General features: G+C 55.8%; 1 protein-coding gene across 1 annotated transcript in view; it reads left to right on the top strand.

Annotated features, from left to right (window-relative positions):
• The window catches only part of GARIN1A (golgi associated RAB2 interactor 1A), a gene marked incomplete at its 5' end in the record, with an annotated part of 87,176 nt that overhangs the window by 49,839 nt on the left and 20,616 nt on the right, over positions 1–16,721 (top strand). Inside the window, one exon of the mRNA XM_084637349.1 lies at positions 344–464. Within this exon, the coding sequence (XP_084493475.1) occupies positions 344–464 (121 nt within the window). The remainder of the gene's footprint in view (positions 1–343; positions 465–16,721) is intronic.

Genomic DNA, 16,721 nt, shown 5'->3' on the forward strand with positions numbered 1-16,721 from the left:
ATGGTGATCAGTTGTTCTCCATGTCCACTGAAGGTAGGACAAGAAGCAAAGGGCTTAATCTGTAGCAGGGGTGGTTTGATAGTAGGAGAAACTTTCTAACTCCCAGGGCAGTGAAGCTCTGGAACAGGTTCTCAAGGGAGGCTGTGGATTCCCCGTCACTGGAGGGTTTTAAGAACTGTCTGGACAAACCCCTGTCAGGGATGGTCTAGGGTTACATGGCCCTGCCTCTGTGCAGGGGACTGGACTAGACAACCTCTCAAGATCCCTGCTGGCCAGACGCTCGGCTGGTTCTGTGATCGAGAAGGTGCGTCACTGTGGTCTCCTCTCACCCATGTGACTGCAGAGGCGAAGATGGTCATGGACAGATGACTCAGAAGTGGACTTCGATGCTTGGGATAGCCACAGAAGCTACTCTTTCCCTTCCCTGAAGGTGGAGCGCTGTCTGGCGCTGGAGGAAGGCACAGGTAAGGAAGAGGCTCAGAGCCAGGTGTGTCAGTGAGGGAGCCCAGGTAGCTGTCTGGCCACACGGCCTCTGAGATGCTGACCGGGTGCTGGTCCCAGTCCCCAGTGTGTGGGTGTGGCACGTACACAGGCTCTGGCCCCTGCTGAGGGACTCTGCTGATGTGTTTAGGGCAATGGCCAGGAGCAGCTATTGTGTCCCTACTCCACCAAGTGGTGCTCCTGGGGGATGGTGGGGGGGGGGTGTTGCTCACGAGTGCTCGCTGTGTCGCTCCTGGGGGGGTGTTGCTCCTGGGGGGCTGCGTCGCGCCCGGGGAGGGGGCAGGTCACTCATGCATTGACACAGACGCAGGCTGCTCAGGAAAATGCCCCGAAGTCTCAGCGTGGTCAGGAATTGAGCATGAATGAGGGCTCCCATGAAACTCACAAGGGGCTCGTCCCAGTCGCTTGCTTAACGTCTCCGTCACCCAGCCAGGGAGCAGAGACCGGGCGTGTGATGCTGGTGAGCGGCCATGCCCCGAGCCTGCCGTCGGAGTTCAGAACCCACGAGCGATCTGAACCGGGAGAGCGGTTGGCCCAGCTGCCTGGTGAAGCTGAATGAATAATGGGGCGTGTGGCATGGGAGCCCTGGCTGATCAAGGGGGCACAATGTGTCTGGGTGTATCCCAGAGCTCAGTGCCCCCAGGCCACATCCCCAGACCAGGACCTGAGAGGCCTTGCTCTGCAGCTTGTGCACAAGTAGCAGTTCCAGGAGGCCTGGCCCGTCAGACCAGGTGCTGGCAGATGGGCGCAGCCAGGGCTGCCGTCACTGGACGGGGATTGGGAATGGGCGACAGGGGACGGATCACTTCGTTCCCTGCTCTATTCATTCCCCCTGGGGCACCCAGCACTGGCCACTGTCGGCAGACAGGAGACTGGGTTAGATGGGCCTTTGATCTGACCCAGTCTGGCCGCTCTTCTGTTCTTATAGAGTCAAACAGCAGCAGAAACCCACACCCAAGGGAACAGGGCCCTGAGAGTGGCCTGTTCCCCCCGCGGAGCTCCCTGCTGGGCCTGGGGTGCTGCTGAGGGGCTGAGCCCACCCAGCCCAACCCCAGGACTGTCCTCCCCTAAAAAAAGGAGGACTTGTGGCACCTTAGAGACTAACACATTTATTTGAGCATGAGCTTTTGTGAGCTACAGCTCACCTCATCGGATGCATTGTGTGGAAAATACAGTGGGGAGATTTATATACCCAGAGAATATGAAACAAGGGGTGTTACCATACACACTGTAAGGAGAGCGATCAGGTAAGGTGAGCTATTACCCGCAGGAGAGGGGGTGTGGGGTGTGGGGGGGGAGAAACTTTTGTGGTGATAATCAAGGTGGGCCATTTCCAGCAGTTGACAAGAATGTCTGAGGAACAGCGAGAGGGGGGTGGGGGGGATAAACATGGGGAAATGGTAACACCCCTTGTTTCATGTTCTCTGTGTATATAAATCTCCCCACTGTATTTTCCACTGGATGCATCCGATGCAGTGAGCTGTAGCCCACGGAAGCTTATGCTCAAATAAATTGGTTAGTCTCTAAGGTGCCACAAGTCCTCCTTTTCTTTTTGCGGATACAGACTAACACGGGTGCTACTCTGAAACCTGTCCTCCCCTAGGCGCTCTCTGGCCCGACTCAGCAAGAATACGACTGCCAGGGCAGCAGTGAGCAGGGTGGACTGACCCGGGGATGGCGTCTAGTTCTGCTGGGACTGTCTGCACGGGGGATGGGAGAGCAGGGGGTGACTCCACTGGGGTGAGGAGACCTGAGCCTGTCACCTGAGCCAGGAGGGGGTTGGACCCAGGTGACACCTTTGCCTGGGAATCTGGACAAAGGCTGGAGGAGGAGCAGGAGGAGGAAGAGTGAGACGGGGGAAGGGGGTGTCACGGAGACCCCCGGACAATGCTCTGGAACTGCTCCCTACGAAGCCAGTCGGGACTTGGGTGAAGTCTCCTCTCTGTGAGCAGCCTGTCTGCAGGACACACAGCTCACACAGCTTCCACCTTCCTGGGTCTGACCTCGGAGCATTCAGCATCCTCTGCCCTGCCGTGCACTTCCCACAGCGAGTCCGCTCAGGCAGGGCTCCTGGGGAAGCCAGAGGGTCCTGCCCCCCAACTTCACAGTCAGACGTGACTCTCAGCCAGCCAGTAAAACAGAAAGTTTATTAGACGACAGGGACATGGTCTAACACAGAGCTCGTAGGTGCAGAGAACGGGACCCCTCAGCTGGGTCCATTTTTGGGGGCAGTGAGCCAGACAACCACGTCTGCCCTTCACTCCGTGTCTCCAGCCAGCCCCAAACTGAAACTCCCTCCAGACCCCCCTCCTCTGGGCTTTGTCCCTTTCCCGGGCCAGGAGGTCACCGGATTCCTGTGTTCTCCAACCCTTTTGCTCTCACCTTGCAGGGGGTAAGGGCCCAGGCCATCAGTGGCCAGGAAACCGGGTGTCAGCCATTCTCTGTGTCCAGACCCCTGCACACACCTGCCCTCTAGGGCTCTGCAACAATCATTGTCATGGAGTGTGGGGGAGTCCAGGCCCTGCACCCCTCTTCCTGGGATTCGCCGTGACTCTCAGCCAGCCAGTAAAATGGGAGGTTTATTGGACAACAGGAACACAGTCCACAACAGAGCTTGTGGGTACAACCAGGACCCCTCAATCACGTCCTTCTGGGGGAGCAGGGAGCTTAGACACCAGCCCTGGGGTTCCCTGCGTTCCTCCACCCAGCACCAAACTGAAACCAACCCCCGCCCCAGCAGGCTCCCTCCTGCAGCCTCTGTTCACATTCCTGGGCAGAGGTGTTACCTCCCCCTCCCCCTCCCGGCTCAGGTTACAGGCTCTCAGGTCTCCCATCCCCAGTGAAACTCCCCTGCCACATTCCCAGGTCAACACTCTCCCCTCCCTGCTGCGTCACATCGTCACAATCATACACCCTTATCCCACCACCTAGATACTTAAGAACTGCATAGGGGAAACTGAGGCACCCCCACAATATTCAGAAGAAACATTAAGAACAGTCCCGCTTCGTCACGGGGGTTTTGGTTTCAGTTTTGGGCTGGGTGGAGGAACACAGGGAACCCCAGGGCTGGGGTCTAAGCTCCCTGCCCCGCAGAAGGACGTGATTGAGGGGTCCTGGGTGTACCCACAAGCTCTGTTTTGGACTGTGTTCCTGTTGTCCAATAAACCTCCCATTTCACTGGCTGGCTGAGAGTCTCAGTGAATCCCAGGAAGAGGGGTGCAGGGCCCGGACTCCCCCACACTCCGTGACAGCCGGGGCAGGGCACAGACACCCCCAGAGCAGAGGGGTCACGGTGTCTGAGGGGGGAACGTGCTGCTCTGCGCACAGCAGCCGGGAACACTGGGCAGGGACACATCCCCTCTGCATGGCGGCTGAGCCCTGCCTGGGACAGATGTTCCCATGGGTGTAGCCAGACCCAGGCGGGCAGGGCAGGGAGGGGGCCTGGCTGTGGGGCAGCTCGCTCAGCAGGGAGGAGGCAGCAGCCCGGTTCCTGAGTTGGTGCCCCCAGTCCCGGGGCAGGGCTCTCGCTCTCTCCTCTGCCCTTTGCTGGGGTGGGGGGCACGTGGGGTGGGGGAGGTAGGAGGAGTAGCACATGGACCAGGTGTCTCCCCTTTCACGCTGAGCCTCGGCATCTCTTTGTGGGATGGGGCTGCCCAAATCTGGGGTGCTCAGGGCTCCATCCCACCTTCCTCTTCCTCAGGCCATGCACAGCAGCTGGGATCTTCTCCGAGGGGCACGGAATGGGCAGGATTGGGGTCACTGTACAAGCAGGAACAGCCCAGCCTGCCCCACCCCACGGGTCATTTCTGTTTTTCTTTCTAGGTTTCATGACCTGGGTCAGCGAATTCTGTAAAAATAGAAACACATTTGTCTGCAAGTACAGGCCTTAGGGGAGGCAGCTCGCCTGCACCTGGGGCTCCCAGCACCTGGGCTGTGAGTGAATTGGGTCCCTCCGTCTCCCCGGGGACACCAGATCCCGTGTCCCTGGCTGCAAAGTCCCTTCGGCAAAGCATCGCTGTGTTACTCTGTGTCACTCCCGCTCTGCTCTGCCCCCTTTTTGGGGGAGGAGGGCGTCGACTGGGTAGTTTTACCCTGGGCTCCCCCTCTTGTCTTTGCCCAAACCCTGCTACCACCCACACCCCGAGCCCTCCCGCATGTCCTGCATTGCACTCTGAACCCCTGCTGGCTCGCAGGGCTGCGACGGCGGGGTGAAGCCCAAGTGGTGCCTTAGCTTGGGCTCCCACCCGCCCCCTTTGCAGTGAAGGCGCAGGCCGGGTGCTGACCATCCCGCAGTGCCCTTCCCACAGCTCCCCCTGACTGACACAAATGGCTGGGAATGAACCCTGGAGCATCTCAGCCCAACCCCCTGGGACATGTCCCAAGGCACACGAGGGCAGGAACAAGGAGCACACGGTCGAGCTTTGCAGTGGGGATGCTCAGACCTGTGCTAGGCTAGCCCGAGCACTCAGAGCCGGGTGCCGTCCCCCCTGAAGTAACTGAACCATGGCTGTCCCGCTGGCTCTCTCGTCTCCACCTCTTCAACACAGCGAAGCAAGAATAAACGTTCCCTTCAGCATTCAGTCCTGTGTGCGTCTCCTGGTCTCTGGAATGGACAGTTCCATGTGCCCCCGCCTCCCTCCTGAGCACCCCAGAGCCAGCCCCCGGGGGCGGACAGGGGATGAACAGGAGGGAGCATGGCCCTGGCCTTTTCGCTACAGCGCAGGACACTGGCATCCTCCTCTGCGTGCATTAGCCCCTGAGTCACAGCCCCTCCATCCCACCCCCTCTGCCCCTCCCTGGGCACTCAGCCCTCCTGGCCTCATCTCAGCGCTCTCCGGGGAGGGGCCTGTCTAGCCTGCCTTCAATGCACCACGCACATCTTACAGAGCAGGGATGACTGACTGAGCCAGGACTCCCGTGTTCCCTTCCCTGTGTGACCTGGAGAACAGCCCTTCCCCTCTCTGATATCACAGTCGTTGGTAGTCACATGTCTCAGGCTGGTGGGTTTGGCACCAGCCTCACTGGGCACCATGTGCCCGACCAGATTCCAGGCCGTGGCCCTGGCTGGCGTCTCTCGGCGCCCTGTAAACGAGCCCTGCAGCAAAAGCACAAGCTGACCCTGCGGCGCACAGGCAGAAACTTCTGGGGGTCAGAGGAAGAGGCCTTGAGTTGTGTTGACGTTGCAGCCCAAAGAAGGGGTCACAGGCAAGCAAGGGGGCTGGTTGGGGCGTTACACGTGTTGATGACGGGGCTCAATGAGTCTGGAGCAATTTTGTAAACTTGTCAAATGTTATCCATAAGTAAATAACGGGAGGCTTTTGTTTTGAGGAACTAACAATAGTTGGAAGATTCCTTATCAACAGTGTTGCCAACTCTTGTGAACTGATTGTGAGTCCCTGGCTTTTGGCACCTGCAGGAGTGACACGAGATGCTCCTCTGACCCCGTGGTTTTCAGGGCCGGGCAGGGCTCTGTGTGAGAGCCTCAAGCCTGAGGCCACTGGCTTGCTATTGTGCCCCTGCTCCACAAAGTGGTGCTCCAGGGTGGGGGGGCATCTTGCCACATCTTTCCCTCGCTTGCCCCGCTCCCTCCTCATCCTTCAGCCTCTTCCTCTCTGGCTGCCCTGGCACCCAGCTGACCCCTCCAGTTCTCCCAGAGCTCAGCTGCTCAGATCCTCAGCCTCACCCGAGGGCCTGACTGCATCCACTGGCTCCTGTTTCCCACCACAAACAATAGTTTGAATAGTTCAGAACCAGCCCGTTCCACACAGCGCAGTTCATGTCACGTTATCGGGGTCCCCCCCGGTTTGTCACACTCGCTCCTCGTATCTAGTGTGGAAGGAGATTTGGGCTCGTCCACACTCCGCACATCGCCCGGGGCTCAGCACGGCTGGTGGAGGGGGTGTCATGTCGGCGTAATGGGGCACTGGCGCTGGTGGGAGATCAATGTAAGTGTAGACACTAGGCTGATACAAGGCAGTTTCCATCAGTATCACTTTGGAGTGCAGACCAGGCCGCGAAAGCTAATGTGGATGAAGACAGGGTGTGGATTTAAGGCATAGTAGATATTCCTGCACAGGCGCACCTGTCCGAGGTGACTCTGAATCCTCTCACAGGTACCCTGGTTCTCCCACAAGCCGTGGGGAAGGGGCTCCTTGGTGTGTGAGGGCTCCCTGGGGAAGCCCACCCTGCAGAATGCTGTCAAAAGGGTACCAGCCACTCGGGCTGCCAGCCCCAGGAGAGACAGCCACTGCCAGGGGTGGGCAGGCTGTGGGGTCTGGCTGTCTGTCCTGCCCAGGTCGTTCTGCTGAGGGGTCCCACGATATCCGTAGCCACCCTCAGTGGTGGTGGCATCACGGTGGCTGCTCGTGTCTCTCCAGCTCCCCCCACAACATTTTTCCAGTCGTTTTTAACGTGTCCAAATCATCCTCATGCATCCTCTCCATGGGTGGGTGTTTGTGCCCCCTGAAATCCTCCCCTTCCCCCCACTTCAGATAGATCCATGCTCTGGGTACCGGTAACGGGTATTTCCCTAACTGGGGGCCAAATTGTATCTGGGTCTGCTACATCGGTCCGAGCAAGAGTCACCTGAGCACCCAGAACCTGCCAGCCTGGACCAGCGCCTCGTGGGCCCCCGTCAGGGTCTGACCTCACCTCGGTAACCTGCTGTACCGGGCTGGCAGCATCTGGGGCTGTGTATACGCCAGGCATTATTGTCCCTGCCTCCCTCTGGGATTTCACTGTCCTTGGGATCTCGCAGCCCGCTGATCTGTTGTGGCCTCTGCCGGCCCCGCAGCTGAGCTGGGTCCTGCTCCTGAGTCCTCCCCAGGCTCTGGATGATGCTGTCTTGTCTTTTTTTTTCAATTATTTTTATTTATTTGCAGTTCCAATAAACCATTAGAGAAACATTCTCCCAGCACTAACTGGCCAGTCCCCCCAAGAACAGGCTGGTCACCTGCACGGTCCACGACAGAAACTTGTCTTCAGCCTCTGCGAAGTGAGGCCAGTGGGCAGCAAGCCAGGGAGCAATGTCGCGCTTTCACCCTGTCACGGAGTCCCTGGGCGATGCTCTGGAACTGCTCCCCATGAAGCCAGTCAGGACTCTGGGGCAGTCGCCTTTCTGTGAGCAGCCTGTCTTCAGGACACACAGCTCACACAGCTTCCACCTTCCTGGGTCTGACCTTGGAGCATTCAGCATCCTCTGCCCCTCCGTGCGCTTCCCCCAGCCAGTCCGCTCAGGCGGGGCTCCTGGGGAAGCCAGAGGGTCCGGCACCCCAACTTCGCAGTCAGACGTGACTCTCAGCCGGCCAGTAAAACAGAAGGTTTATTAGACGACAGGAACATGGTCTTGCAGGTGCAGAGAACGGGACCCCTCAGCTGGGTCCATTTTGGGGCCAGTGAGCCAGGCAACCACGTCTGCCCTTCACTCCATGTCCCAGCCAGCCCCAAACTGAAACTCCCTCCAGCCCCTCCTCCTCTGGGCTTTGTTCCTTTCCTGGGCCAGGAGGTCACCTGATTCCTTTGTTCTCCAACCCTTCAGCTCTCACCTCGCAGGGGGGGAAGGGCCCAGGCCATCAGTGGCCAGGAAACAGGGTGTCGGCCATTCTCTGTGTCCAGACCCCTGCACACACCTGCCCTCTAGGGCTCTGCAATGACCATACACCCTTACCCCACCACCTAGATACTTAAGAACTGCATAGGGGAAACTGAGGCACCCCCACACTATTCGGAGGAAACATTAAGAACAGGCCCACTTCGTCACATCTCTCCCCCCTTCGAGATCGAACTGAGCGGGGTCACTTTACCCGGTGACCTGGGGAAGTTCGAAGCCACCAATGTTCCCATGGATGCCCCAGCATCTCTCCCATTCCTTGGTAGGAGTTACAGCAGGCCCTTCCAGTTTCACGCCCTCCCTTAGGTCGGGGGTGGTCGATAGCACTAGCAGGCTGCATGTGGGAAGGTTTCTGCAGCCCATGCCCTTTGGCCACCCCAAAACCCCAGGGGGTCAAACTGGGATTGGGTTTTCTCCGAGTGCTCCAGTCTGGAGGGCTGCAATTTGGGCTCTCTTGGTTAAGGGCCCCCATCTTGACCTGGGCCACATACTGTTCACTTACAGAACTAGCATGGAGACATCCCTTTCTCCACAACCTTGTCTCCCAACAAGCTGGCCAAACACAGCCACTTGGTTATAGGACGGTGTACCTTTCTTAACAGCTTTCACTCCATCTGAGACCTTCTCAAAGCTATCCACACTGGATCTTTCAACAGGAAAGTCAGTGGATCCATTCACAACAGAACATTTCTGGCTGTTAGGAACTGAAACTTTCTTGATTAAATCATTTTCACACCCTTCAGTTGCAGTAAACTGCTTGCAAAGACTCCATGAGGATTCCTTTCCCTAGGGCTTCTCTATGCAACAATTCACCCCTCCCAGAAATTCTGCTCTTACCCTCTTTACCTAGGGCTTGCTCTAGGGGAACACTTTCCTGAGCAACAACAGACTCTTTCTGGGTCTCCCTTACATCCAGAATCACCTCTGGCCCATCAGGCGGATTCCTACATAATCCCCTTTGAGGCAAACTTACAGACTTCCTAGATAAAAGGTTAGAAGCATTCTCCTTCCCTTTGCCACACACAAGTTCAGGAATCTTTTCCTTCTTGCTACAGGTTTCCACACCCTCAGTAGGTAACACAATCACACACCTTCATGCTCTCCTTGTGCCCTGGCTAGGATCTCACCCTGATTAGACAGAGTTGCTCCACCCTTTCCAACAACACACTAGCAACAGGCAAAATACAAGCACCAGAATTGTCTGGTCTCTGGGATTTTACATAGACCCTAACTGGATGCGACCTAGTTACAGGGCCATTCTCCCGAGCAGACAGAAACTTAGGACCCTTCCCTTCCTGGGCTTTAGCTGAATCCAGAACCAGCTCTGAGACAACTGCACGACCCTCAACCATCACAGGCTGAAAGGCCCCTTCTGTTAGCTCCACAGACAAAGAAGAGCCGGACACACTTTCTCCTTTACCAGACACCCAGGTTGGGATCTCATTCCCTTTGTCCCAGCACACAAGGCTGGTCACAGACAACTGCTTGGAGATCAGGGTAGCTCCCTCCATAGGCAAGTCAATACCCCTGACAGACAGAGACCCATTTCCTTCACTGTCCCAATTCTCCACCCAGCTAACAGGTAAGGTCCAGGGACTCTCATCTTCTGCTCTCCTCGCCTTCCCACCCTGCTGACTGGACACAGCCATCAGATCACAAGGCTGCCTAGGCTCATCCAAACTTTCCTTACCAAGCACCTTGCCACTCCCCACAGATCCCCTGCCCTGCCTGTGTCTCCCCCCACTCTGCTGGGGTCTCAGCTCCCACTGTGCTCAGCGCTGCCCTGGCTGTCCCAGTGGGGCAGGCCACTGCTTTCCTCATTGCATCAGAGCCAGGGAGAGTCCCCACTCTTGTGTGCAAGGGGGCAGGGAGCATCTCTCTGTCCCACCCAGCCCCAGGGGTCTGGTTACAGGCAGGCAGGTATCCTGAGCCTAGCGGCTCCTCCCTGCTGCCAGCCAGGTCATCTGCATTTTCACTGACCATTTCCCTCTCCGCCGATTGGTTCCCTGGATTCAAATTCAAACCCTTGGCAGTTACAGGAACAGGGCCTGGATCCTGTCCCAAAGAGACACAGTCACCCCACAACAGGGTCTCGCAGCTGGTGTCCTGGGGCACCCCAACGACCAGCCAGCCCCACTCCTCCTGGGTCTGCACAGGGATCTGGACCATAGGGAAGGTGAGGGGCTTCGTCCCTGGGACCCTCACACAGCTCACACAGCCCCTCAGCATCTGAGGCTGCACCACCCAGGGCCTGACACCAGTTCTCTCTGTCCCAGGATCTCGCCACCCCAGGAATGTCTCCCCATTGACCATCACCTTCCGCTCCCACTGGGGGTCCGAGGGGCCTGGCCCCAGGAAACTCCACACAGACATATAGGTTGGGGTCAGGAGTGGGAGCGTGTCCACCTCCCCACCCATCGGGCTGACGGAGTCTATGGCCTTGGGACCCAGCAAGGGAGCTAGACACCGGGGCTTTTCCGCAGGGTCCCCTTGGTTCAAATCGCCAGCCTGCTCAAAGGCAGTGAGGTGGGCATCCACACCCCCTCCCTCCTTAACCAGGGGCAGCAATTTAGTCTCGAGGTTCCCTGCGGAACTGGCCCCCCGGGGTCTATCCCCCCTCACCCCGGGGAGGTCCCCTAGGCCTCTCCGCTCCACCATCGCCAGTTCATGCTTCTGCTGCTTCTGCAGCTCTTTCTCGGGCTCTCGCTGTCTCTCACAGTCGTCTTGCTCTCTCAGACTCAGCTCCAATCCCGTCCGTCTCCGATCCCCCGATGGGGAACCCGATTGTGAAGACCCCCGTCTGGTCGGGGACAGGAGTTTTGGCGATGCCTGGCTCCCACTCCAGCTGCTCCCAGACCCTGCTATAGCCCCAGTTGGGGTCAGGAATCTGTTCCTTAGAGCGGTCATCCTCCTCCAGCTGCACGATGAACTGTGCTTTGGTGAACTTTCCAACGCTCAACCCTCTCTTTCTGCACAATGTTACAATGTCCTTCTTAAGGAGACGGGGACAGACCATCACTCCGCTCCTCCCAAGGTGTTGTGGACTCACAGGCCCGTGTGTTCTCAGCTCCCCACGGTTTCCAGGGAGAACCCCTAGCGTGCCAGCCCTTCTCGAGGTCACCACCTCTTTGCCAGGGTCGAGCTGCAGACTCCTCTGCCCCTTGGACTGCTCACTGCAGTCCCCAGGGGAACCCTGTTACTGCACAGTCCTTCTCGCTGGTCACACACTCCCAGGGGTTAACCGCCCCCCGAAACCGCTCCTCTCCGAGCCTTCAGCAGGCCTGGTCCTCGGCAATCCCCCTTCGTGTTACTGCTCCCCAGTCACTTACTGCAGGAAGCGCCATCCACGGGGTGCAGTACATCCCACCGCTGCCACCAGTTGTCACGGAGTCCCTGGGCGATGCTCTGGAACTGCTCCCCATGAAGCCAGTCAGGACTCTGGGGCAGTCGCCTTTCTGTGAGCAGCCTGTCTTCAGGACACACAGCTCACACAGCTTCCACCTTCCTGGGTCTGACCTCGGAGCATTCAGCATCCTCTGCCCCTCCGTGCGCTTCCCCCAGCCAGTCCGCTCAGGCGGGGCTCCTGGGGAAGCCAGAGGGTCTGGCACCCCAACTTCGCAGTCAGACGTGACTCTCAGCCGGCCAGTAAAACAGAAGGTTTATTAGACGACAGGAACATGGTCTTGCAGGTGCAGAGAACGGGACCCCTCAGCTGGGTCCATTTTGGGGCCAGTGAGCCAGGCAACCACGTCTGCCCTTCACTCCATGTCCCAGCCAGCCCCAAACTGAAACTCCCTCCAGCCCCTCCTCCTCTGGGCTTTGTTCCTTTCCTGGGCCAGGAGGTCACCTGATTCCTTTGTTCTCCAACCCTTCAGCTCTCACCTCGCAGGGGGGGAAGGGCCCAGGCCATCAGTGGCCAGGAAACAGGGTGTCGGCCATTCTCTGTGTCCAGACCCCTGCACACACCTGCCCTCTAGGGCTCTGCAATGACCATACACCCTTACCCCACCACCTAGATACTTAAGAACTGCATAGGGGAAACTGAGGCACCCCCACACTATTCGGAGGAAACATTAAGAACAGGCCCACTTCGTCACACACCCACCCTTGGTACAAGTCCTCAGGCTTGGTGGGGGGATGAGTCTGGCCAGCAAATTCCACCAGGCTGTTGGGTAAGAATCATTTTCCTTGTTCCCTGTAGAACTCTGTCCGGATGGGGCAGCTTGTCGAATGCTAGGATTGCTCATGTGTTTAGGAACTAGGCATTAGATACAGAGGAAGCCCCTTTCTTCCACCACCTTGACTTCTCTAGCAGAGGGTTAATTGGCTTCTGGTGGCTTTTATACAGTGCAGAATATTTGGGGAAATTCAGCACCCTCCCCCCGGGGGATTACCTGGCAGTAAAGTCCTAATCTTTGGACAGGTCCACCATGTGTGACGAAATCCACCCATTTTTTTACACTCTTCAGCATTTACCTGCCCAGCACCATAGAAGTATTTAAAGTGAAGGGAGGTTCGGTACTGTTGGGTGAGTGGCCCTTTAAGAGAGACATGGCCAGTGCATCTGTGAATATCAGCTGCATCCTAGCTGGGCTTAGGAGAAGGCACCTGGGCCATAGAAAGAGGCAGGAGAGGTGGGTGGGAGCTGATGAGGAGGAAAGAGGAGCCCTGGAGAGAGCAAGCAGCAGGGGAGAGCTGCTGGAGACAGGAGCAGTGGAGAGCTGGGAAGGGTTCGGGGACAGAGCTCCAGGACAGAGCTAATGGTGACCAGAGCCGGAGCTGGTGGAAGCTGGCCACAGCCAGGGGAGTCCTGCCAAGCTCCAGGAGAGCTTGTGCAGAGGCCTCTGGGCAAAGACCCAGCCTTGTCCGGGGAAGCCGAGCTTGGGAACAAGAGATGCTGGAGGGGGGGATCTCTGGGCAGGGCTCACAAGCAGGGAGGGCTGGGGAGTGGAACCCCACAGGGACCCCTCTCGGGGGAGCAGGGGACCTGGCTTGAGAGCTATGGTAGCAGAGTCATGGGAGAGGAGCGACTTGGGTAACTCCACTGCCTGGGTGGGAGTGTGGGGCCCTGAAACAGGAGCTAAGAAACTGTGTCCAGAGGGGAGCCTGGCTCTCGGCTGGCTGCCCCCGAAATGCCATCCCTGCAGGGAGGCTGGAGAAGGGCTGGATGGCTTCGGTTGTACTTTGCGGGTGGAGGAGCAGATTTATCACAAGCCCTCTCGTACATGGACAGGAATAACTGTACCCAGAAGTGAACTGGGCTTGGAGGGACTATCTTCCTTTTGTGCCCAAACAAAGGGGACACAGAGTCAGGTATGGGTTGTGCCCCGGGCCTGGCGCCGGGGAGGGGCTTGAGGAGGTGCTGCCGTCTTACACCCTGGTAAAGGATTTCAGTGGCGTTTCTTTTATGAGCGGGCACGTGGGGGCCACAACTCCAGATCCTGTCTCACCCTTTGGACTTGATTTAATTCCCAGGCCTGCCTTCCCCCGCCTCATGACCGTGCTTTCCCCCTTGACATAACAATTTAAACTGACGCTAGGGAAGGCGGCAAGCAGCCCCTCATGGGGCGCCGCGTTTTTCTGGCGGTTTTCTGCTCAGCTTTGCCTTTCTGTGCTGGTGGAGATGAACATTTCTCAGCTGCAGGTGTCGGGACGGTGGGTGGAGCTTTAGTAGCTTTTTCAAGCTGTTGAATCTTTTCAAGCAATCTGAACACAGCTGTGCTGACGCGGCAATGGGTTTTGTAATATTTTTATGAGTCCCATTTGTGCCTCAGTTTCCCCGACATGCTGCATTGTTCCCCTGTGGGTGGAAAGGGGATTGTTTTCTCTCCAGGCAGGCTCATACCCACAGGTGTGGGTAGCACCTGGCTGTCTGGGCCTTAGTCCCCATATCAATGGAGCATCTGAGAAGACAACGGCAAATCCAGTCACCAAGACATTGACGCCTAGCAACCAACGGAGGTGGACTTCCCCACTTCACTAGCCAAGGCGGCCAACTGCGTGTGGGGGCCCCGGAGGGAGAGGGGAGCGATGTGTTAAAGGGCCATTTGTTCAGCAGATGTTCCCCTCATTCATCTCTAGCAACCCCTGAACAGAAACAAGAACTCTCAGCTGGGTCCAACCTACTCTGTCTTTACACACAGGAGAAGGGGAATCAAATGCTGTCTAGGGCTCTGTATGCAGAGTCCACACCCCACAGTGGGAACACCTCTCCCCACCCCTCTCCTCTTCACTAGGATTTGGCTTCGCAAGCCAGCTTCAGTTTCTAAGGTGAACCCCCCCATCCGGGCTAACTATCATTCTGCTGCCCTGGATGCATCCAATAAGGATAAAAACGTTTCATCACGCTGGCATTAAAAGTGGTTTGTAGCCCAACACCAGCCAAATCTGATCGCTTTGGTAATTCAGCGCCATCTGCTGAACACCTCGGCAGAGGGTGTGTGTCTGTTTCTGAAGTCTTCTCCCAGCTTGGCTTTAGCTGCCAGGAGAGAGCTCCTTCAGAGCATGCTCACAACCCTATTCTCCGCAAAGTTTGCCATCTCACTCTTCACCCCCTTTTCCACATCATTTTGAGTATGTTGAAAAAGCACTGGTCCCTGCTACAGACCCTTGGAGGACACTGCTATTTAGCTCTCTCCATTTTGAAAACTAACCATTTGTTTCCTTTTGACCAGTTACTGATCCAGGAGAGGACCTTCCCTCTTATCCCATGAGCGCTTACTTTGCTTTGGTGAGGGACCTTGTCAAAGGCTTGCTGAAAATCCAGGTACACTATATCCACTGAAGCACCCTTGTGTGCATGTATTTTTGACCCCTGTAATAGATTGGTGAGGCATGATTTCCCTTTACAAAAGCTGGGTTGATTCTTCCCCAACATATTGTGCCCATCTGTGTCTGCTAATTGTGTTCTTTACTAGAGTTTCAACCAATTTGCCCGATAAAGAAGTTAGGCTTACCGGCCTGTCATTCCAGAGGTGATCCCGGCAATCAATTTTAATCAATTGGTGTCTCTTTAGCTATCTCCCAGTCATCTGGTGCAGAGGCTGATTTAAATGATAAGTTTCATACCACAGTTAGTAGTTCTGCAATTTCACATTTGAGTTTGTTACGAATTATACCTGGTAGGACACACAAATGCTGCGAATTATACCTGATTGCCTAGATTCGAACTGTGTGTGTCCTGAGGCACATAAACAAAGTCCACAACTGCAGAGTTCCCAAAAGACACTAAATTTATTACGCTCGAGCGTGGTGCCCCCCCGCTAGCCAGGAGTGGACCCCAAATACAGATTATACAAAGGTTATATACTTTTTAGCAAAGCATGTTGCCCTCGTGCATCAGAAACCTTAGCCAATAAACAAACCCTTTTCTTATCTACCACCTATCCCTGCTTGGTGTATTCCTCGTGCTAAACTAGCATGTTAATTACACAGCATGGTCCTAAAGCCATGCATCAATAACTTTTATCATCAGGATGGGAGGCCCCACATCAAAGGCCAGGAGATAGGGAGTTTAGGGACTGACAAAGAACAGATACTGGGAGTCAAGGCAGGCTGGAGACAAGGAGGAGGATTTTCACAGGAATGCAGTAGCTAAGGAACACGCCTCCTGGTGCATGATGTGCTTGCTTTTAGACAATCATGGGCTCCAAACCAAAATGGAGTCACATGTGCTAACTTTTCCTTAACAAGTTCCTTCAGAACTCTTTGGGGAATACCATCTGGTTCTGGTGACTTATTGCTGTTTAGTTTATCAATTTGTTTCAAAACCTCCTCTCTCGGCCCCTCAGTTTGGGACAGTTCTTCAAATCGATCAGCTAAAAAGAATGGCTCAGACGTGGGAATCTCCCTCACATCCTCTGCCGTGAAGATGGATGGATGCAAAAGAAGATGGATGCAAAGAATTCATTTAGCTTCTCCGCAACAGCCTTGTCTTCCTCGAGTGGTCCATTAGCACTTTAATCATCAGGCAGCCCCACGGGTGGTCTGTCAGACTTCCTGCTTCTGACATAATTAAAAAAAGTCGTGGTTAGTTTGAGTCTTTTGCTAATTGCTTTTCAACTTCTTTTTTGGCCTGCCTAATTATGTTTTTATATTTGCTCCTTTCTATTTTCCCTCAGTAGGATTTGACTTCCAGTTTTTAAAGGATGCCTTTGGCCTTGACCCTCCTCTTTTACCCTGTTTAGCCATGGTGCCACTTTTTTGATCCTCTTACCCCCAAATTAAAAACAAAATAGTATACATTTAATTCCAGCCTCTATTAGGGTGTTTTTAAAAAAGCTTCCATGCAGTTTGCAGGCATTTCACCCTTCGGACTGGTCCTTTTATTTTCCATTTAACTAACTTCCCCATTTTTGTGTACTTCCCTTTTCTGAAGTGAAATGCTGCTGTGGTGGGTTTCTTTGGTATTCTTGCCCGTCACCACAGGATGTTAAATTTAATTATATTAGGGTTGCTATTACCGAGGAATGCAGATATATTCGCCTCTTGGACCAGATCCTGGGCTTCACTAAATCAAGAACCGCCTCTCCCCCTTGTGGGTTCCAGGATTAGCTGCTCCAAGCATCAGTCAATAGTGTGTCCCAGGCCCCATCCAGTGCCCCCAGGGTGT

This window comes from Lepidochelys olivacea (assembly GCF_965140295.1).
Source record: "Lepidochelys olivacea isolate rLepOli2 genome assembly, chromosome: 1".
NCBI classification, from domain to species: Eukaryota; Metazoa; Chordata; order Testudines; family Cheloniidae; genus Lepidochelys; species Lepidochelys olivacea.